Here is a 21,151-nt window from a genome sequence, read left to right as displayed (position 1 = left end):
CCTGCAGTGGGGACAGCACCCAGGGTGACAGCGTTGTCACCACTGACAGGGCACTGGGTGCCCCTCACAGCGTGTGAGTGACCGAAGACTGTGACAACGGCAAGTAGTGGCCACAAGTGCTTTGCTATTCCTGTTCTGGCAGTGGGATGTGCCCAAGGGGCTGTCTGGGGCAGCACAGCCAGGGGACACAGGACAGCCAGGGGACACAGGATAGACAGGGGATGCAGGACAGCGAGGGATGCAGGACAGCTGGGGGACCTGGGACTGCAAGGGGACAGAGGACAGCCTGCCTGTGAGAGCCAGAGGGCACAGGATTCGGGGGCTGACCCTGTCACTGCTGGGGTGGGGACACTTAGGGCAGGGGACACTGCCCATCATGGTTAGGGATGGCTGGAGCCCCGGGACGACCGCTGGGCTCCCAATCTGCTCCCTCTGTCTTCCCTCTCCAAAGACTCACACCGGCAATGCCGGGGCGGCAGCAGCAGCCGTCCTAGCCGGGCACCACTGGGCAAACAGAGCGGGTGGGAGCTGATAAGCCACAGGCACGCTTCGGTCTGCTCCACAATGCCACCTGCCTGGCATGGCACAGCCTGGCATGGCCTTGTGTGGCCTGGCACGGCTCAGAATGGCCTTGCATGGCCTGGCATGGCTCAGCACGGCTCGGCCTGGCACCGCTAGAGGCTGAGAGACGTGGGGGTGTTTAGCCTGGAGAAGAGGAGGCTGAGGGGAGACCTCATCGCTCTCTACAACTGCCTGAAAGGAGGTTGTGGAGTGGAGGGAGCTGGGCTCTTCTCCCAAGTGACAGGGGACAGGACGAGAGGGAATGGCCTCAAGCTCCACCAGGGGAGGTTCAGGCTGAACATTAGGAAGAAATATTTCACGGAAAGGGTGATTGGGCCCTGGCAGAGGCTGCCCAGGGAGGGGGTTGAGTCACCTTCCCTGGAGGGGTTTAAGGGATGGGTGGATGAGGTGCTGAGGAACATGGTTTAGTGATTGATGGGAATGGTTGGACTCGATGGTCCGGTGGGTCTTTTCCAACCTGGTGATGCTATAGTTCTATGATACCATGACCCCCACCCCGGGACTACAATTCCCGGCATGCCCCGCGGCGCCGGGAGGGGCCGCTTCCGCCCAGCGCCCGCATCAAGGCTGATATTCCCAGCATGCCCCGCGGCGGGGGGAGAAGCCGCTTCCTCCCAATGTCCGCCCCGGGACTACAATTCCCGGCATGCCCCGCGGCGGCGCTAACGCAATTTCCACCCGACGGCCCTCCCCGGAACTACCATTCCCAGCATCCCCCGCGCCGGTGGGCGGTGCCACTTCCGCTCAGCGCCCGCCGACGCCGCCGCTGAGGCCGGAGCCGCCGCCGCCCAGGCCTAGGCCGCAGCGTCTTTTCCTTCCCTCCCGCCGCCACCGCCGCGGCCCAACCCCGCCTCTGCCATGTCGGCCCAGGCCCAGATGCGCGCCCTGCTGGACCAGCTCATGGGCACGGCCCGGGACGGTGAGTAGGGGCGGGCGGGGCCTGCAGGACGCGCCGCGGCCTCGTCGCCGCCTGAGCCCGACCCTCAACGCGCGCCCCGAGGCCCGGGTCCAGCTTCGCCCAGACGCCCCGCACCGGTGCGGGGCGTCTGGGCGAAGCTGGACCCCGGCCTCGGGGCGTTAGCGGCGGAGGAGGAGGTTGTAGGGGCAGCCCCCGCTCGCAGGGGTGCGGAGGTAGGTGTAGCAGATGTGACAGCCCCCTCGAAGCCCCCGTTCCCGCCGCGGTTTGTGTCTCCTTTCTGCGAGTCGCTTGAATTCCCTAGAAGTGGCTTCGAGGAAAGCCGCTCAGGACCCTTGTAATGAGCGCTAAAGGCTTGGGCGGGGGTGGTGGTTGTGAAGAGTCCTCTTAGGAAACAATAATCACATGCATCGTCGTGGAAATGGGGAAGGAAGATGGTTTGAAGGGGGCTGCAAGCAGTAAATCGTTGAAGGGAAGGCTGTGGGGACGAGAAAAGTCGAGAAAATTGTGGCCGTTTCTGATCTTAGAGCCTAGGTTTTCTCTTAAAATGCCTTGAAAAAGGAAAGGATGAAACGATTTGCTAGAAATGGTTGGACTTGATGATCCGGTGGATCTTTTCCAACCTGGTGATTCCGTGATTCTATGATTTACAAGAGGGTCTCCAGCCCTGCTCAGAGCTGGGCTTTTTTTACAGTTCTCAAAGCCAAGAGTAGTAAAATTAAGAAAGTGAGTGCCAGGAACCATCTGACTGTGGCAGACAGGGCTGGAAAGCACAACCGTACAGAAAATGGCTTTTCAGGTAACTGGGAACCTTTGGGCTACAGAGGGAGGAAAAAAATAGTTATTGCAGGCCCACAAAAAGCATACGAAAAAAAAAAAAAGAGAGGATGAGAAGATCAGTCTTAAGATGAGCTGTGAATGCAAGGAAACTAATTAGCAGGGCTGGTCAGGTACTTTGCACTTGGTTTCCTAAGTGAATAAGTGCTTTTCTTTTCTTTGTGTATTGAGTTGCTGTTGAATTGCTTCCCATATTTTTATTTCATACAAACTGAACAATTGTGGCCCCTCTATTTTATTTATAAAGGTTCAGTGTATCTTTGCCTGCCTACATCAATCTGCAAGGGAGTTGCAGAAAAGCCTCATGTTCATCGAGCCGTGAGTCACAACCAATTTTTAAAGCTGTTATAACAAAAAAACAAAAAAGTGTTTGCTTTTTTTTTCACAAGTAACTTTAAAAGTGTAGCTTAGAAAGAAAAAAAAAAAACAAACCATTTTCAGTAGACACAACATTATTCCTGGATGCTTGCAAATCCTATAGTCATACTTTAGTGTTACACATACCTGTGTCATATACACAGATGAGCTTTAAAGTTGTCACATACCATTACCACGTTGCCTTTACTTTTATGTATCATTCCCCTGACTTCCTTACTGCAGGTGTGGGCAAGAGAGCTTTTCCTTTAAAACTTTTCAACAGTGGGCATAAAATTCTGCAGCTGAGGTCTTGAAGAATGCAGCTGGGTATAGTATGTGTTGGAGCTCGCAGTGTGTATTGACTAACTTTGTTTCTCTTTTTTTTTTTTACTTTTGAGTTTTTTGCTTTTCTGATATTGTCTTGTTTTAAGTGGCTCCTGAGTGTAAAATGTCTTCGGAGGGTGGGATGCGGGTGGGAAGCGTGCTTTGCGTGTTCCAGGCCAAGACTGACATGATTCGTCTTTGCACGGCCTTGAAAAGCACGCTGCTTATTTGGTTCTCAAACCAAATGGACCGATGGCTTAATTACCAGATGAGCAAATAGCAGTCGCCTATAAAAACAATCCAGCACAGCCCTTGTTTGTGATTCATGGCCCTCTGATAGTGTGGGTTTTGGTACCTATTGCCCCTTCCTCATAGTAAAAAAGGTGGGGAAGTTAAAAAAAAAAAAAGTGGTTTTGGCTGTGAGCCCGACTGTCTGTCTCCTTTTTTCCCTTCTGGCTGTGCTGCCTCTTTATTCAGATGACAGGCCTTGGACGCTACTTGGCTCGCCAACACTGTGTTTAACATGGTGTACTGGATGAATAAATGCTAAAATAGTGTTTGTTGCCAATTATAAGTGTTCCAGAATATCCTGTTACCCTCTAAGCTTTTTTTGAGTAATTTTGGGGGAGCAGGAACACCAAGTATTTTAATCTGCATTTTGAGGCAAAATGATCATGCCGATGTCTTTGTTCTCTTATCGTTATTCTAATGTCTCCTTATTTAAAACCACAAATGAATTTCAGGAGATGAAACCAGACAAAGGGTGAAGTTTACAGACGATCGTGTTTGCAAGAGCCATCTTCTGGATTGCTGTCCTCATGATATCCTGGCCGGAACAGTAAGTATATTCTTTGTAATAAGGAATTCTGGCAAGGCAGATGTTAGTACAACTCCTCAGGGCTCATCTCTCAATTGTGGGTAACTTCTAGGAAAGGTCAGACTTCCTTGTACTCAAGGAGCAGTCACAGTTTTCATTTAGTTTCTGTGCAACCACTGAAGTCAGGAGCTCTCAGAATTCACTTGAAATGTTTTTTTTCTCTCACAAACCTAAATGAGGTTGCAATGATATTTCTCTTTTAGCAGTCTGAGATGGTTAGGGCCTGAAACCTCTCCTGTGGAGGTCGCAAGATTGTAGTTAGCCTGCTGTCCTGGGTGCTCTAATTCACCATTGCATCTTCAGGTTGGCAAGCTTTGTCTCACCAGCTGCTCCCCGTTCTTAATGCTGGAGGCTTTTCAGTCTCTTCTCTCCAGCCGTGTGATTTTCTCCTGATGGAATGGATGTTCTCCTGATGGAATGGCATCTCTTCCGTCATTACTGGTTGGCGTGCTCATGGCAGGTCACAGCTCAGGCCTATGTTTAGAGTTTGGTTTGAAGCACTGAGTCGGCTCCTTGGCTGCTGCCCTCTGGGGACAGAGCTGGCTGGCTTTCAAGGGTTTGGCTCACGTGCTCTCTTTGAGAGCAAAAGGTGATGTCGGCTTTTACCAGGGAGATTTTGCAAAGTGAGTATTCAGTCTGGGCGCCCAGATGAAAGCAGCAGTCCGACTTTTGAAAGAAAATGGTGTGGATCTCTTGTAATTGTTGTTGTAATACAGAGCTCTAGGATGGAGAGGAATATGGGTATTTGATATGGCTTTCCCCTCCTGTTTGATGGTAAATATTGTGGCAGTTCACATTGTCCATCCACTGCACCAGCTTGTTTAAAGATGCAGTTGCTATTTATAGCCCTTCCTGCTGTTATTTTGAGTGCTGGGTTTGTCACAGCGGGTTATGGGCAGAGGGGAGGGCTGGCACTCCCTCTCTGGTGCTGCTGTGATAGCAAGACTGGCAGCACTAGTAGAAAGAGCGTTAGCCAAAGCTGCCTCAGCCCTCAGTGCTCAGACTTTAGCTTCTCAGTGCCTGCTATAGGATTGAAAGTTGAACACCAATCTCTATAGGCCTCTATTCATTTTGCATTAATGTGAAGCTCAGGTTTATTTTCCATCCATCACTCCATCAGGCCACCATTGTTAGGGTATATTTTTTGACATTAGACTCTACAACAGTTTTTTTGGGCCCAAATGGTGGCTTGAAGATGCAGATTGCCTTCTTCCTCTTTGGCACGGTCCCAGGAGGATGGTAAACAGTGAGTTGGATTAAGCAATGCACGTGACTGTTGGAGTTAGTGCCAAAGCAAGGAGGAGGCCTGAGGCGTTCAGATGGGTTGCGAGTCTCGTGGAACAGAGAAGCTCACTGAGAAATCATTTTCTCTTGCTACTGTTGTTACTTATCTGCAGTGAGTTGTCTCTTCCCTCTTGCTGTGGGGTTTGCACTCAGAAATCTCACACAGGAGCAGGAGAGAAGGCTGGTGCACGAGTGATCTTGTGGATCGCTCAGACGATCTTGTGGTGGCCTTTAAGTGGCTGTGGAGCTCTTTACACCGCTTTCAGCACGTTCTTGAAGGCAATAAAAGGTCTTGGTGCCACAGGTCTGTGTTGAAAGAACATGTGACATCTGGCATGAGAACAGCATTTCAGCTGTCAGCACTACCAGCACGAAGTGAAACTTAACTGGAGTGTGCAGGCTTTCCTTGTGATCTTGGTCGGGTTTGCTGGCATGTTGTGGTGCTGCACTGAGGGGAGAGCTCTGTGGGCGAATCAACCTCAGCCCATGGGGTAGCATCCATCCTTGGATGTGTCTTATTTCAGAAAATGGGGCCTTGGATCTTTTTGGAAACTTCCAAGCCTTCTGGTGCTGAATATGTTGCATCTGTTCCCGAAGGTGGTGTTACCATTGCATTCTTCACATGTGAAGTTATTCCTTAGTGAGGCTGGTTGGAGAAGAGCAGGAAGCTGGATCACTTGGGTAGCTGTGGTCAGTGGGATGAGATGGAGTCGCAGTCACTGACCTTCAGGTGTAGAGTAAGAGGAGTCTGGACTGTGAGTAATGCTGTGGAATATCCCTGAGAGCTGCAGAAGGAATGTTAATGTCTGCTTGCTTTAGGTGGGCCGATGTTCCTGGTCGTAAGAGCCCTTGGCCTCAGAAACTTGTCTGAACTTGTGACCAAATGAACTACGATGGTTCTCTTTTTGATCTCCATGAGAAGGGAGGATCATTCTGGGAGTGCACAAGTTTAATGTGCCCATGTGCTCTTACCAGGGGACTTGTCCACACATCGTTACTGGCCTGCACAGAGTTAGCTCTGCAGTAGCTGTAAGGGTGTTTCTGGCCGTGGCGGTACTGCACTGCATTCCCAGGTGGCATCGGCTGCTTATCCTCAGTTTTAGCTCTACTAATAAGTGGACAGATGAGTCTGAAAGCTGTCAGGTAGAACATAGGTTGGAAATTACATTCAGGGAATTAATTGTGTCCCCTACTGGGAGATAGGAATGAGCAGATAGCTGCAGATGGCGGAATTGTTTCATGGGACTCTGTGCTTTCCAACCCAAACGATTCCACAATACTATGATAAGGGTTTGGGTTGGAAGGAACCTTAAAACCCATCCAATTCCACCCCCTGCCATGGGCAGGGACACCTCTCACTGGATTAGGGGGCTCCAAGCCCCATCCAGCCTGGCCTTGAACACCTCCAGGGATGCGGCAGCCACCACTGGTCTGGGCAACCTGGGCCAGGGCCTCCCCACCCTCACAGGAAAACATTTCTTCCTCAGATCTCATCTCAATCTCTCCTTTTCCACCTGAAAACATTCATTCGTTCCCCCTCATCTCATCCCTGCACTACATGATCAAGAGCCCATCTCCAGCTTTCCTGGAGCCCCTTCCAGTACTGGAAGCTGCTCTAAGGTCTCCCCAGAGCCTTCTCTTGTCCAGGCTGAACAACCCCAACTCTCTCAACCAGTCAGTTAAAGAACCTGTCTGACAGAAATAGACTTTCTGGTGAGTTAACAGCTTAGTGTAGATAAGTGATACCTCAGATTGTGGAATGCGCAGCAAACGTGAGTAGGACTAATTATCAGTGGCTTCTAAATAAATATATTAATTCTTTGTGTATGAGGGGTTACGTCTTTGCTCAGGCTCTCCTGGTTACCTGTCTCCAATACCTGCATTATAAACCAGCCACAGGTGTTGAGTGGAGCGAGTTGTGATGCTGCTGGGAAGGGTGAGTTCTTAGTGGCAGATCTTTTAACAAACAGGGACAGGAATACAGAGCACGCTGTTGGCTCTGCTGTAGTTGTGGGTTGGAGCCCTTTCTCTGAAGCTCTTAAGAAGCATTCAGATAAGAATACTTTGACAGTCGCATCTAGTGTTGCGGTTGTTTCCCTGTATTGGAAAGGAATCGCAGTTGAATAACCACAGGAATGAAAGATTTAAGGCATGGATTGGCCGGTTATTTTTTGTGGTAAAGTAGCAGTAGCTTGCTAGCATTTTTTGAAGAGACCTGTCTGAAGATTAACATGATTAAGTTCTGAAAGTACTTAATGCTTATTTTGTAGGCATTAAATTTCTACTGTCAGAAGGACTATTCTTGGATACAGTGTCTGGTTCTGTAGCCTCCTGTTTCTCGTAAATCTGAGCAAAATGAGGAACCCTGAATTAGTGGCAAGACATCCAGAGTTGTTTTCCTTAAAAAAGAAAAGCTAATGACACAGGTAGCTGCTGAAACCCAGAACATTACCTGGTGGAGCTTGCTTTAGTTGCTTTGCTTCATTCTAAACCCTTCCATTGCTGTTGTCATAGCGCATTGTTTCACATCTGTGTCCCTGGCACCACTAGCTTCAGGTCGTGGTGTTCTACGAGGATTCTGTGTTCATCCCAGTTTAGCTTATTTAGCTTTTTCTGCAGTTCAGTGTTTTTCTGCTCTGTTCAGGTTTTGGGGGCTGATGGTGATGGAGAGAAAAGAGGCAAGCTGGTTTGTTCCTTCCCGCGATGTGTGCCCTGCCATTTGTACTGTGGCTCACACTCGGCCCTTTTATTACTTAGGCTTTCAAAATGTCATGTTCTTTTCCTGCTTTAAGAATAAAAGCAAGTTCTCTGTTACAGATCGATAATGTTGAAATGCAATTTCCATGTTTTGAGAGCAAAATTAACTTTGGTTTGTGTGGCTGTTGACTACAAGGTTGGGGAAAAAATAACATTTAAATTGGGAGTGAAAGGCAGCATGCAAGTCAGGGCTTCCTGGGAGAGGAGGTGCTCTTAAGAAGTGTCTCGTTAGAAGAGCTCACATGTAGGAATTACCTTTGCTGTGCAGGTTTTAAAAATCTGGAGGCGGATGGGAAGGGGTTAGGTGTAGAATTAAGAGTCTGTCGTTGCTGTCTGCTGGCCGTACCCCTTAAGTCCATTTGTTCTTGATAGGAAGCATTCTGCGTTCTGTGATTCGGTTTCTTTCAATACATTATTGGGGCTCATCCTGACACAGATGTGCTTTTCCATGTGAGCTTTGAATGGGGTACTGTGCTGTATGGTTTGCTGTGCTGTAGCTCCATAATGGGAAGTATTTGGAGTTGGTGCCTGTTGAAGGAGCTGCTGTTGCAGTGTGCTGTGCCTTCCCAACTCCCTCTCAGTGATTTCGAAGGCTGTGCTGTGGCCTGGAGCAGAATTGAATCAAAAACGTTCAGAGTGTTTTAATGTTGTTCCAGGAAAGGGTTTCTAGCAAGCACGTGGTTCTTCGGTTAGTTCTGTTAGTGACAGGTTAAGCAGAAGCTCTTCTTAGGATCACAGAATCATAGAATAGTTTGGGTTGGAAGGGACCTTAAAGATCATCTAGTTCCGACTCCCTTGCCATGGCCAGGGACTTCCCACTAGATCAGGTTACCCAGGACGCCATCCAACCTGGCCTTAAACACCTCCAGGAATGGGGCAGCCACAGCTTCCCTGGGCAACCTGTTCCAGTGTCTCACCACTCTCATGGTGAAGAAATTCTTCCTAATGTCTAGTCTGAATCTCAATCTTTTTCCTCAAGAAGGCTGTATTTTGATATGATAACAGATGGCAAGAGCTAAGTATCTGCTCCTTGTTGCCATAACACAGGGTTCATGCACTAATTTTCCTTTTTCTTTTCAACAGCGGATGGACCTGGGAGAATGTACGAAGATCCATGACTTGGCACTGCGTGCAGATTATGAGATTGCAAGTAAAGAGAGAGACCTGTTTTTTGAGCTTGATGTGAGTATGGAGAAGCCATTGTTACTTTTGTGGAAGCTGCCTCTTTGAAGCTGTGTGGCTGAACAATAGAAGTCAATGGGCATTTCAGCTAGCCGTGTTTTTTGATGTGTTATCTGACAAGAGTGTGCAGCCCCTTCCTGAATGCTGGCTTGATTGCTAACTTGAGATTGTAAAAGCAATTGTGGTCTGTGCAGCCCTGTTAGTCCAGCTAGCTGGGAGGCTCTTCTGGCATTCCTTGCGTCCCACACCTGCTGCTCTGTACCGGGTCACCGTAACCTGGTGGCCTGTCCCAGAAAGAAATTTGACATTAACAGCTTTCTGCTCAGTGGTTTCACTTTGGCCAGATTTAGCTCTCTGTGGTGGAATAGGTCAGGAGGAAGAACAATGCTAACTTCCCTTTTCATGTTATTCCAATGTTTTTGTCTTTGCCTCTGTTGCTCATGTGTTGGAATTCAGTGCAAAGCAGTCTTCATGTGAGCATCCTGCTGTGTGGCAGAGTGAGGGAGCTGTGCCAGGTTCCCGGCAGAGGACAGACTTAAGGGATCAGAAATTACCTTTTCCTGTTAAATGTTGTGTATTTTTTTTCTCAAAACATCCATTTTTGAGGTTGTTTGTGGGTTTACAATACAGGGATTGCACCAGCCAGCTGCTGGCTGTCAAAGCCAGATTGTAGAATCATTAAGGCTGGAAAAGATCTCATCCAGTCCAACTGTCAGCCCAACCCCACTGTGCCAGCCAAACCATGTTCCAAAATGCCACATGTATATGCTTTTTGAACCCCTCCAGGGATGGAGGCTCCAGCATCTGGCATGGAGAACATCTTTATTCACAATTCTTTGTCTGAACATGCAGGCGATGGATCACCTGGAATCCTTCATCGCAGAGTGTGATAGGAGAACTGAATTGGCCAAGAAACGCCTCGCCGAGACACAGGAAGAGATCAGTGCTGAAGTGTCTGCAAAGGTATTGGCCTCTCATTAAATGTTTGTTCTGAAAGTGTGCAAGGGCACTGGCACCATCAATATTGAGAAGTTAGGCTCCGCAAAGGCTTTGTGGATTCCAGCCATCCTCCTCAAATTCTGCTTGTGCCGTTCTTGGACAAACTGACTGGTCCAGAGGCCCAGAGTGCTGTAAAACATGAACTCTAAAATAGTTTGCTTTAGCATGTTGGTAAAACATTGGCACCCTCCACTGTTCAAAGGCAGTGTAATACATTTGGTGGTAAATCCTTCCCACAACTGTTGTTTTAATAAATGCTCACAAAGTTTCTTCTCTGGGAACTTCCTTCATCAGGCCAATAGAAAACATTTCTGAAGCTGGTTTTGTGCGCTTGGTCTTGTCCTGTAAGCCAGAAATGTGCCACTGTTTGTGACAGAACAGATGATGTCCCCTCCACGTCCACTGTCTCTTTTTGCTCCGTGTCTGTGACTACATTGCCTGTACTTGGCCCACTGACTCCTTTTTGGTGGGACTTCTTTGACTTTTGGAGATTTATGGTCATCTTCCAACAATTGCTTTTGTTGAACAATATTTTTTAGAGAAAAGCTTCAGCAAGTTTTTTGTCTTACTAGAAACTACCTTTTCTCTTTAGGCAGAGAAAGTACATGAGCTGAATGAAGACATTGGAAAACTCCTAGCTAAAGCAGAACAGCTGGGAGCTGAGGGAAACGTTGATGAGTCTCAAAAGATCCTGATGGAGGTGGAGAAAGTCCGAGCAAAGAAGAAAGAGGCAGAGGTATGGCCTTGGTTCTCCTTTGTAATAGCAGACTGAGCTCAGCTGAATACATGACAAACAGCCTGGTGGCTCCTACCTCTTCTCCGGTGCTTCCAGCTCCTCCTTGTTCATTTTGGCACCATGCCAGCAAGCAGTTGGCACTGTGGCAGATTCAGAAAAGTTTTTCAGAAACTTTCATCTGGCACAGAGGGCTGACTGGGGCAGGAGAGGTTCATCCTCTGAAATAGTTGTCACTGGTCACGTGCAGGGATAGACTGTCAGGTTAACTGTGCTCACACAGCATTTTGTGTGTGTCACCTCCTTTATATCAAGGGTGCTTTTATGATCCTTGAAAGCAGCAGGGCAGTTGTTTGCTGGGGTTTCCCTGGAGGGTTGTGACTATGTGAGGGTTTGCTGACATTTGCCTGGGTTTTTTTTTGCCTTCCTTTAGGAAGAATACCGAAATTCTATGCCTGCATCCAGTTTCCAGCAGCAGAAGCTGCGTGTGTGTGAAGTCTGTTCAGCATATCTGGGTCTCCATGACAACGACCGGCGCCTTGCTGACCACTTTGGAGGCAAATTACACTTGGGTTTCATTCAGATTCGTGAGAAACTGGATCAGCTGAGGGTAATTCTGTCTGTTTTAAACCTTCTTGTAGTTCTGAAGATGTTCATTATGTAATTCAGACAGGATTCTTTGCAGAATGCTTGTAGAAGCCCAGAAGTTTCTGACTGCAGAATCCCTGAAACTTCAAAAGGAGGTTTGCTAACCTCATGTGTTCTGTAATTTCTGGGTAACTAAAGAAGTACCCTCAGAATTAGTCAATCACTGCAGTGATTTCTTCTTTAAATACGTACACTGTACCATTGCTGTTCCTCATTGGTTAGGCTGAAATTTTTCACTATGGGGTTTTTGACTGTTGAAGAGCACTTTGATACCTCTTGATGAAATGCTCAACTTGAAGTTTCACGCAGTGCTGTCGGAAAAGATCTTCAGTACATGAATCATAGAATTGTGGCATGGTTTGGGTTGGAAGGGATCTTAAAACCCATGCAATTCCATCCCCTGCCATACGTAGGGACACCTTGCACTGGATCAGAGTCCTCAAAGCCCTGTCCAAACTGAAGTGATGAGTTTTCTAGAATGCTTTGTAATGAAATTGTGGTGCTGGCCTTGCTCGCAGAGACCTTCAGCCTGCTCGAGTAAGAGTTGAACCTTGATAGGGATCTCAAATAGCACATGGAATGCGGTGAAATGTTTTTTGTCTCACTACCCAAGAAATCTCCCTGCAGATCTCTGACCTGTTACTGTGTGGCTGAAATGCAATGTGATTTTTTTTCTTTTTTTCTAGAAAACAGTGGCAGAAAAGCAAGAGAAGAGGAACCAGGATCGTTTGAGACGGAGAGAGGAGAGAGAACGAGAGGAGCGAATGGGCAGACGGTAAGTGAAAGCTGATAACTGGTTGGTGTAGTTGGTTTTGAAATAGTCTGATTTCATCTATCTGCACTGCAGGAGCAGGTGTTGGATGTGCTCTGGATGCTGTGTGAGCACCTCGATTAAAGATGTAAACAAGTGCACAACCACCCCCCACCTCAGAGTGATCGGATGTGAATTGCTTCAACTTCCATTGTGTATCTGAAAGGTGTGAGGTCCCTGTAGTCTTCAGGCTTGCACTGGTGTAGTCCTTGTCTTTGGAATCTGAATCTAGATAAAATGCCCTCACCCGATGCATCTGACTGGGCCAGTTTAGGATGAGCGAGTGCTCGTCTGCTTAAATGGCACTAGTCACGCAAAAATTCCCTGGACAGCCCTCCTCATTTCCAGGCTAGGAGGTGACAGCAGGATGGAGCTGGTATCCATGAGCCAGATAATGGGTTGCCTGTCTGGCTCAGAAACTTTTCTACAGTGACAGTGAGATGCTTTTGGCCCAGCTTGGGAAAACACTTCCTAGGGTATCTGGCGATCCCAAGGAACGGCTGTGGCTGTACATGTCACCTTCTGCTTACACGTGTATAATCCCAGGACAGTGGGAGTGGCTGCCCTGTTGGTATTCCTGGGACAAGCTCTTCTGTCACTTTCCAGCTGAACTGGAAAAACAGTTTTGTCTGTCCTTGAACCAAACAGGTGTCATGTGTGTCAACAGCTCAGTCCCACAGCCTGGTGTGGAGAGGGTAGTGATTTCCAGTGGTCGGCAGAGGAAGTGGCGGAGGAGGAATGCCGTTCTCATTGTCACAGCATTCCCCCAGTTGCCTCACGTGTTTCTCCCCTTGTATGTTTTACGTCAAAAAAAAACCCAACAAAAAACCAGCCGTGCAGCCTGTGGAAAGCTTGTTTTGGCCCTTGGTGTAAACTGCAGAGCATGTTTCAGCCATCCATGTCTGAGGTGTGAGAGACACGCCAGCAGTAGTGTCAAACGTGGTGTGCATTCATGGAGGTGCTGGCAAACCAGTACCAGAATCAAAGCAGCTTGGTTTTCTGTGGTCTGCGCTTGGTGATTTTTGGCATATTGTGCAGATGTAAGCCCTGAAGTGTTTGGCATTCTCCACTTAAAGTGTTTTATGTGGTTTCTCCCTCCCTGTGGATCACCTGGTGTCATATGAAGCGCCAGTTCATGCTGCAGCTTTCCCCTGAACTGCAACACTTGATGTAGAGTCTCACAGTTTTCTGGTGTCTATGCAAGTTTGTCAGTAAGGCAACTGCATTTGGGAGGTGCAGAATCTGGGACTGGCTGATGAGTGCAGGAGTTAATGGAAAGGGACTGATTTGTGTTGTCAGTATGGACAGAAAGATGGAAATGGCACAAGAAGTCTCTTCCCATGCAGCTGCTTTGTGGTGGGCTCTTTCCTTTCTGCCCTGCAGTAGGACTGTGTGTAACCTGCACTCGGTGCGCCTGTCTCCATGGTGCCACCTTTTCCTGGAGGTCATTTCTGTGTGGAAATCACTAAACAGAGATGCCTTTAGTCCTCTGGACCTCTAAGTTGGCTCTATATCTCCCTGGAGTGCTGGCTGCCTTCCTTCTGTGGCGTGTCTGTGGCTTTGGTTTTGTGTTTTTTAGAAGAAAAAACAACAAACCCTGAGTTCTCAAGAGTTACGGAGCCTCTTGTGTTCACAGGTAGCCCGTATACGGGTATGTCTGATGAGGGGGTTTGAAGGCTGCATTTGCAGTTTATTTAATGCTTTAAATATGAAGAGTTTAAAAGCTGCCCTGAAGTCTGAGTTCTTGCTGGTTTTGTACGTGGCCCTGCTGACTGTGGCCAGCCTTTGCTCGCTCTCTCTCTCTCTCTCTGTGTGCTCCTCTGTTTGAATATCAATGAAAAGCATGTTGTGAAGGAGTCAGGAGTGCCATGCGGAGGAGGTAAAATTATTTGCCTCTCCAAAATGAGAACGTGACCCAAAGAATGGAAGCCGCTTTCCCAGTGGACACTCAGTGTCAGAACTGGGACTGAGCCTGGATTTCTCAGCACCTTCTCTGCTTGGAGCTGTGTAACACCATGCTTACAGGGGCATTTTTCTATCAAAAACCAATTGGTGACTTTGGCACCTCTGACTGCCTCTCTTAACCAGAGTTCAGTACTTTAAAGAAGCACAGGAAACAGGTTTCCTTCATAACTCTTCTTGTCCTGTCTCTGAATGCAGCATAGTCATGATCTTATTCAGTAAGAGAAAATGTACTGCTTAACTTTGAGAGGTCTTTGGTGACTTAGAGGCACTGTGACATACTATGGAAACCTGTGGATTCACTTGTGAAACTCTGCCTGTCACAGACTTAATTGATTTGTCAACTAAATTGTGATTTCCACGTAGGAATGGGTGAACTGGATTGTCGCCCCTAGTGGTAAATAAACCAAGTCCTTTGTTTGGCGTTGCCAGTGACTGTGCTACCCAGTAATCTCTTCAGACTGAAATTCTGTGGAGAGGTGGCATGTCTGGAAGTGCAGCATTTGTTGGTTGCTTCCAGAGTACACCAGCAAACAAGTCTGGAGCTGCCAAATGGATTTCCTTTGTAATCAGTTGGATAAAACACATGTTATGAAACCCAGCACGTGACCTCTGTGATGCAGGAACAGAAAAGAACTGGGGGAAAAAACCCACTCAGCCTCTTGCTGCTCTGGACAGCAGTCTGTCTCCTGCTGTATGCTGATTCAGGTGCGTTTTGTTGGATGCTTCTGGAAGTCTGAAGTCCAGTGCTAGGCAGTGATAATCAGGAGTTTATTGTGCAAACTCCTGCTCAGATCGTAGGCCTGGGAGGGCAGCCAGGCTTTTCAGGAGGGGTGGAATGGCTTTGTTTGGAGGTCCGCACCAGTGATTAAGAATAAAGTGATCAGGAGGAAAATAAGATTTAGAACTTGCAGTAATTACAACCACCAAAACAATTCAGCTGCCTGCCAGGCACCTACAGGAGGTCCTGCTGCTCTGTCAGGTTCTGTTACGTGAAAAAGGAGGTGTGTGGTTATTGCCCTGCTCTCCTGGTTTATCAACTTTTCCTTCCTCTGGTTGTCATGTGCGTTGCCTCAGCATGTGGTCCATTTCCCTGACTCCATGTTAAGCCCCACCTTGTTTATAGGCTTCTACCTGCATTCCTTTCTAAAATGGGTTGTTTTTTTTTCTTCCAACCATGATCAAACAATCCCATTTCATTGTGAAGGAATGTCAGTGCCTGTTGATTTTCTTAATCTTGTCTTATCCAGGTTTGGTTTAAAACGATGTTACTAAAGCAGATCATTTTCTATTTTGTCTGTGTGTAACTTTCAGCCTCCTGTTACAACACGAGAACAGCTCTGTGTGTGTGTAACTGGAACGCTCCTGCAAGTCTGTGCCATGGGGAGATGAGTCACTAACCAGGGAGACAGTCTGCTTCTCAGAGCAAAGGGAAACTGCTCAGACAGTGTGTGAGGTTTTGGTGTAGGGCAGCTCTGAAGTGGGGCTGCATAGAGAAAGGGAAGGCGGATCTTTCCCATGGAGTGGTATTTTAAGTGGGGCTGAGTAATGGTGCTTCAGAAGTTGAAAGCGCTGTGACGCTGTTATTTACAGACTGTCATTAAGGTTACAGTGCCCTATGTGAGCTCTGAAGCCGTAGAAATGTGAGAAAGAATAGTGAGGCTTGGATGATTGTTCTCAGATTGCCTTCTAAGTCTGGGATGAAGGATTTTGTGTGTATCACAGTTCCTTTTCTAGAGTAGTTCTTCCTTTGTCTGTGTTCCCTCTTTTTTTTTTCTAGTTCACTTTTCCCAAACAAAGGAAAAAACATTGATTCACATTTCCATCTAATATTTGTTAAATAAATACGATGGGTGAGAAAATCCTATATTTCCTCTTTATTAAAATGCTTTGAATGTGCAGCTGCCTCACAGGAACCCAACTCAGAAAACTGTCAGGTGTCTTTTTTGACTGCAGAGCAGCACTGTTACCTGAAAATGTTTGAGCTTATGTAGCTGACGTTAGACTGCAGAGGGTAAAGTGCATACATCAAATACTCACAGCAGACCTAAAGTTGTAAAGGTTTGTTGTGGTGTTTTATTAATAAACTTGATTGGTTTGTAGACCTTTCTTGTTCTGACAGGCAGCTTTGCGTGTAGGAACTGGTGTTTCTACAAAGTCCTTCAGTTTTTCCACAAATTCTCTTTCTCCCTGCCCCTCAAATTGAATATAATTAGGTGTTTTAATGGTTTTATGGCAAGCTTTGTTTTTAACTGACTTATTGCCTAGGGTATTGCTGTGTTCCTGTGAAGAGCTGCCAGGGTGAATGGGTTGTTTGATTGAAAACCACTGACTCTGGCATAGCTTCTCTCGCTTAAGTCTCCTCTTCTTTCTAGGTCTGGATCAAGAAATAGAGATCGTCGAAGGTGAGTGAACAGTTCTGCAGTTCTCTTTGTGTTTCTATCCAGCTAGTGAGGTTTTTCCTGGGTCTCAGCAGTGGGGTTCACTCAGTGCCCCAGTCTCTTTGTTTCGCTCCCTGAAAGGAATGGGAATCGCTTCATGTGGTCATGCCGACATCTTGGGGTAGAACGCAGATGCTGGTACAGAGGGTGCTGTGTGCTCCAGAGCACGAGTCTAGGAATGTACTTGATGCCTTTTGCAATAAATATCTGATAGTTTTAGTGTCTAAACATCTGTTACATATATAATACCTCAGATGTAAAATCTCCAGAGACTGGAGATTAAAGCCCCCGGTCTCTGTGCAGAGCTTGCCTCAGCAATGTGGCACCTAGCAATTGTGTACCTGGAGGTCTTCTCTGCTGCTTCCTCTATACAGCAGCATCCTTTGTTTTGTTTTCAGAGCAGATTGAAACACATCTGCTTATCAAGTGTAGTGATTTCACAGAGGAGGCTCTTTCTTGGCAGACTGCCATCTGGGTTCTGGTAATTCCACGTGCCACTTACTTTGGCCTCTCTCTTGCTTACACACACCTTGCTTTGAGTGAGGCACGGTCAGTAAGCTCTGCTCCAGGCATCAGCACATCCTTACATCCATGGTGGGAGCATTTTATATAAGATTCCCAGCAATTTGGAATTATCTGTTGGTATTTTGTTGGCAGCATGAGGCCTGGGAGGGAGATGCCCACCCTTCTGGGCTGACAGGGATGTGGCTGAGCGGGATGCTCTGGGTACTGATTACTTAGGAATGTTGGAGATGTGGGCTCAGGTGGACAGATCTGATGAGCCTGAAGTAATCTCTGTTCTTTTCAGATCACGGTCTCGGGATAGGAGGCGAAGACGCTCGAGATCAGCTTCCCGTGAACGGCGGAAGTCTCGCTCCAGGTCCCGGGACCGACACAGACGCCACCGGAGCCGCTCCCGCAGCCACAGCAGAGGTCATCGACGGGGTTCCAGAGACAGGAGTTCAAAACACAAGTATGTATTCCTGACGCGAGTGCTTCTGGAAAGGGGCGTCCTTGGCATCACAGCGAGCCTCCCCAGTCCCTTAGACCGAGCAGGAGCATGGCCGGTTTCTCAAGCCAGTAGCCGAAGTGTCTGGTACCAGCTCCTGGGCCAGAGCAGGATTTCCCAGTGGCTGATCATAGCCTCGCACAAGAACAGCAGGGCAGTAACTGCACAGCGAGATTGCAGCTTGAGAGGAGAGTCTGTGAGACAGAACTGGTGCCCTGGCTTGCAGGGTTTTGAGAAAGTACAAGGTTTCTTGTATCATCAGCGGCACAAAGGCCTGCTGGAGCTAACTGGGCCTCCCTGAGCTGTAGAAGCCGAGTAAATGAGAGACAGTTTTGACGTTACGTTTCTAGGGTTACCTTCTGCTTTCCTGTTTGTTTCTGTCAGTGCTGGCATGGGGAAGGAACTGTATGATTTGGGACCTGGGGGAATGCTCTTGATAGGGTAAGGAACAGGCAGTTTGAGAGAGAGATAGAGAGTTCTTTAGGAACATGCACTAGAGGGAGGGGAAAAGACAGCCAGAAGTAAACATTCTCCTGTCACTGAGAAGTGCTACAGTGTGAAAAAGGGCATTAAGTCTCCTGTGGAACGCCCACTGTATTTTGAGGAAGGGTGAAGCAAGCATATGTAGAAGTATTAGCGTTACGATATTATTAATACTCCTAATATTGGCATATTAGGAGTAATACCTAATATTAGCATATTAGGAGTATTAGTAGTATATGTAGGAGTATTAGCAAAATAGAAAGGATCCATCATTTCTAAGTCCAGGAGCAAGTCTGTCACCAGATGCTTGCTGAAGTTAGATTGAATTTTTTACTGCTCTCAGTTAATATGGGAGCACTTTAGCACTGTCTCGCCTTATGAGGCACCACCAGTCAAGCACAGTTCTAGAAGCAAACCTACTTTTGTCTTGTGTCACTTTAGCTAAAGAAAGGGGCAAGAACAGGATTTAAAGGTACCTGATGGAGGGGGGGAAATAATGGTCGGAAAAAATAAGACTGTTCATGATTGAGGGGGGTGTGAATACTGTTGATTCTCCAATGGCTGAGATACTAAAGTCCTTTTTTAAATCTGTCTTGAACATGAAAAATAAAGAAAAGAAGTTTGGACAATTAGGAAGTGAGGAAGACCCTGTAATAACTATTACTAAAGAGCAGGTAAGGGAATACTTCGAAAACCTTGAACATGTTCAAATCAGCCCGTCAAGACTGTAGGGGATTGGCGAACTGGCAGGCATTCACAGATCACTGAGAATGGGGAGAGACTAGGATCAGCTTAAGAAAATAAAACAAAAACAAGAGAGAAAACAGAAAAATGCCCTTCCCTGAAAGGGCGTAGCTTCTGTTTTCACCTTGAGACTTAATGAAACCTGCATTCGGGTTCTGCTGCTCTGACATCTCAGTTGTGTGAAGCCAGGGGCTCTCAAGGGAAGGAGGACTGCAGGCAGCAGGCATTGTAGGAACAGGAAAGGAGTTAATCTTTTCAAACTCTCAGGTCATCTGCTGGTTAAATAATAAGATTTAATGAAAATGAAATGGTTCATGTGATACAGAGGGCTGAAAGGTTTTAATGTATCAGTTGTGCAGTATTTCCAAACCTTACAGGCTCTGTGAGTGCAATGTGGAACCTCTAAGGGCACTTGCCAGGTTCTCCACTTGTGACTGAAGGAAAACTTGCGCACAGAGTCCTAGAGTAGAGTGTGCTGGCTCTGTGTGGTCCTTGGCCTTGTTTGGAAGGGATGCGAGCCACTAGAGCAGATCAGCTCCTTCTGAAGGCTGCTGGTCGATGAATTGGACAGGAGAGCAGCCTTTCTGATCAGACCTAACGAGAAGCCCTCTGCTAAGTTCAGTGTGGGCTGATACAGTGAAGCACTGCACTGCTGAAAAGCTCTTGTTGTCATTCAAGCAGGCTGGGCAAAGATTTGCCTTTCTTGTAGGCTGCGAATATCGATCTGTGTTGTCCTGAGGTTGAGCCTAAGATGCTGCCAAGGACACTGCTTGATGGGATGCAAAGCAGGAAGAGTCCAGGGCTGAGCAAATGTTTGAGTCCGAAGAAAACAGTTGGTGTTTAAAGCGGCTGAGCTTAAAGCATAACGAAAAAACACTCTTGAAGGCACAGACAGAGCTGAGTGATAGGCAAGGAAGAAGTTGCAGGTGCTTTAGTGCACCCAGTAATAAGGGGCCCAGGGAAGAGCTCTGAGAGCCCCTGTGGCAACTCCCTGACAGGATCTCCCTAAGGAGAGAGGAACCAAAGCTGTGCTGTGCACTCAGCGCTGTAAAACCAGTGTTCTTGTACGCAAATCTCAGAAGGACAGGCTGTTGGGGGACCCCACTCCTGATAGCACAGCACCCAGGTGTGTTCCAGCCCCGTTAGGGAAGGATGATGTTGTTTTGTGCATACTTGAAAGCTCTTTTAGTTTTGAAGCTCATAGCAACGGTTTGCTTTGTACTTCAGATCTTCTAGAGATCGATCTTCAAGAGAAAAGTCACGAGACAGAAAAGAGAAGAGCTCTTCTGAGAGGCGGCACGAGAGCACAAATGGCAAATCTCGTTCCAAGAGATCAGAAGAGAGAGAAGCTGGCGAGATCTGAACTCAACCGATCGGTGTTGCACTGTAAATAGTCTGATAAACATTCTACACAAAGCCTAAACTTCCCATTTATATTTACTGAATACAACTCATCTTTTGTAGTTTGGGATTTTTATTGTTTGGCAGATAGCTGTGAGTTTGTAGAGACACAGAGTTACGTACTGTTTAACAGGATTTTGTTTGAGTAGGAATAAATAAATCTGGATGGATGGTTTCCAATTCAGGCCAGTGTTTGACAGGCTGTGTTTGTACTGACCCAGCGGTTGCAGCCGTGAGCTGCCGCGACGCTTGTAACGCTTCAACCCTTTCCAAAATATCTTCCTGACCCTTTGTGAGTGCACCAGTCACTGGTTCTCAATTAAGTTTTTCCCTTCTCTTTATATATGTTAAAAAAAACCTCAGAAGTGTTTTTTCTTTCACCTTTTAGCGTTTAGCCACCTCGTTTTTATGTCTCCAGCACCAGAGAGCTGCCTCACGCCTCTAACTAAGTTGAGACAGACCCAGCGTGGCCCTGATCTGCCCATTTCAAAAGCCGTTTATCTTTGTGAGGATGGGCAGATCTGCTGGAGCACGTTTCTGAGATGGGCTGCAGTCTGGGTTTGGATCCTTTACAGATCAGATAACAAATCTGGGCAGGTTTCTTCCAGGGAGGAGCACAGCGACAGCCATTCTGCCTGTTCACTGTGAGCTCTGGAGTCAGAGCTTCCTCCGTGGAACCTTCATACTTGCCATAAAAGCCCTGAGGCGTGTTTTTAACGGCCAGGCAGGCAGAACGTGGCAGAGGTGACTTGGGATAGAGAGAAACGCAGGGGCAGGGTGAGGAAAGCAGTCACCTGTCTCAGT

General features: G+C 47.3%; 1 protein-coding gene across 4 annotated transcripts; it reads left to right on the top strand.

The window, feature by feature from the left end:
- The first annotated feature begins 1,321 nt into the window (after positions 1-1,321).
- Positions 1,322-20,531, top strand: LUC7L (LUC7 like). Of its 4 annotated transcripts, XM_069870237.1 has the most exons (12): positions 1,322-1,501; positions 3,760-3,854; positions 9,018-9,116; positions 9,969-10,079; positions 10,708-10,851; positions 11,282-11,458; positions 12,183-12,271; positions 16,645-16,674; positions 17,519-17,683; positions 18,104-18,160; positions 18,815-18,876; positions 20,174-20,310. In XM_069870237.1, exons 1-11 carry the CDS (start codon positions 1,441-1,443, stop codon positions 18,840-18,842), a joined length of 1,056 nt encoding a protein of 351 aa, XP_069726338.1. In that variant the 5' UTR covers positions 1,322-1,440; the 3' UTR covers positions 18,843-18,876; positions 20,174-20,310. The 4 variants fall into 4 exon arrangements, with proteins under 4 accessions (XP_069726338.1, XP_069726339.1, XP_069726337.1 ...); XM_069870238.1 differs by lacking the exon at positions 18,104-18,160 and having other exon boundaries at positions 1,323-1,501; XM_069870239.1 differs by lacking the exons at positions 18,104-18,160; positions 18,815-18,876 and adding an exon at positions 2,583-2,653 and having other exon boundaries at positions 1,356-1,501; positions 20,174-20,531.
- Positions 20,532-21,151: the final 620 nt, after the last annotated feature.

The sequence above is a fragment of the Phaenicophaeus curvirostris genome, chromosome 16, assembly GCF_032191515.1.
Source record: "Phaenicophaeus curvirostris isolate KB17595 chromosome 16, BPBGC_Pcur_1.0, whole genome shotgun sequence".
Classification (NCBI taxonomy): Eukaryota; Metazoa; Chordata; class Aves; order Cuculiformes; family Cuculidae; genus Phaenicophaeus; species Phaenicophaeus curvirostris.
The sequence above is the reverse complement of the archived record's forward strand: the minus strand, read 5'-3'. Positions and strand labels throughout refer to the sequence as shown.

Bases quoted from the DNA above. Each gene is read 5' to 3' on its own strand.
- LUC7L (XM_069870236.1), top strand. From the start codon at position 1,441: ATGTCGGCCCAGGCCCAGATGCGCGCCCTGCTGGACCAGCTCATGGGC. The intron at 10,852-11,281 runs GTATGGCCTTGG...GCCTTCCTTTAG, and splicing joins CAAAGAAGAAAGAGGCAGAG to GAAGAATACCGAAATTCTAT. The intron at 16,675-17,518 runs GTGAGTGAACAG...TGTTCTTTTCAG, and splicing joins AGAAATAGAGATCGTCGAAG to ATCACGGTCTCGGGATAGGA.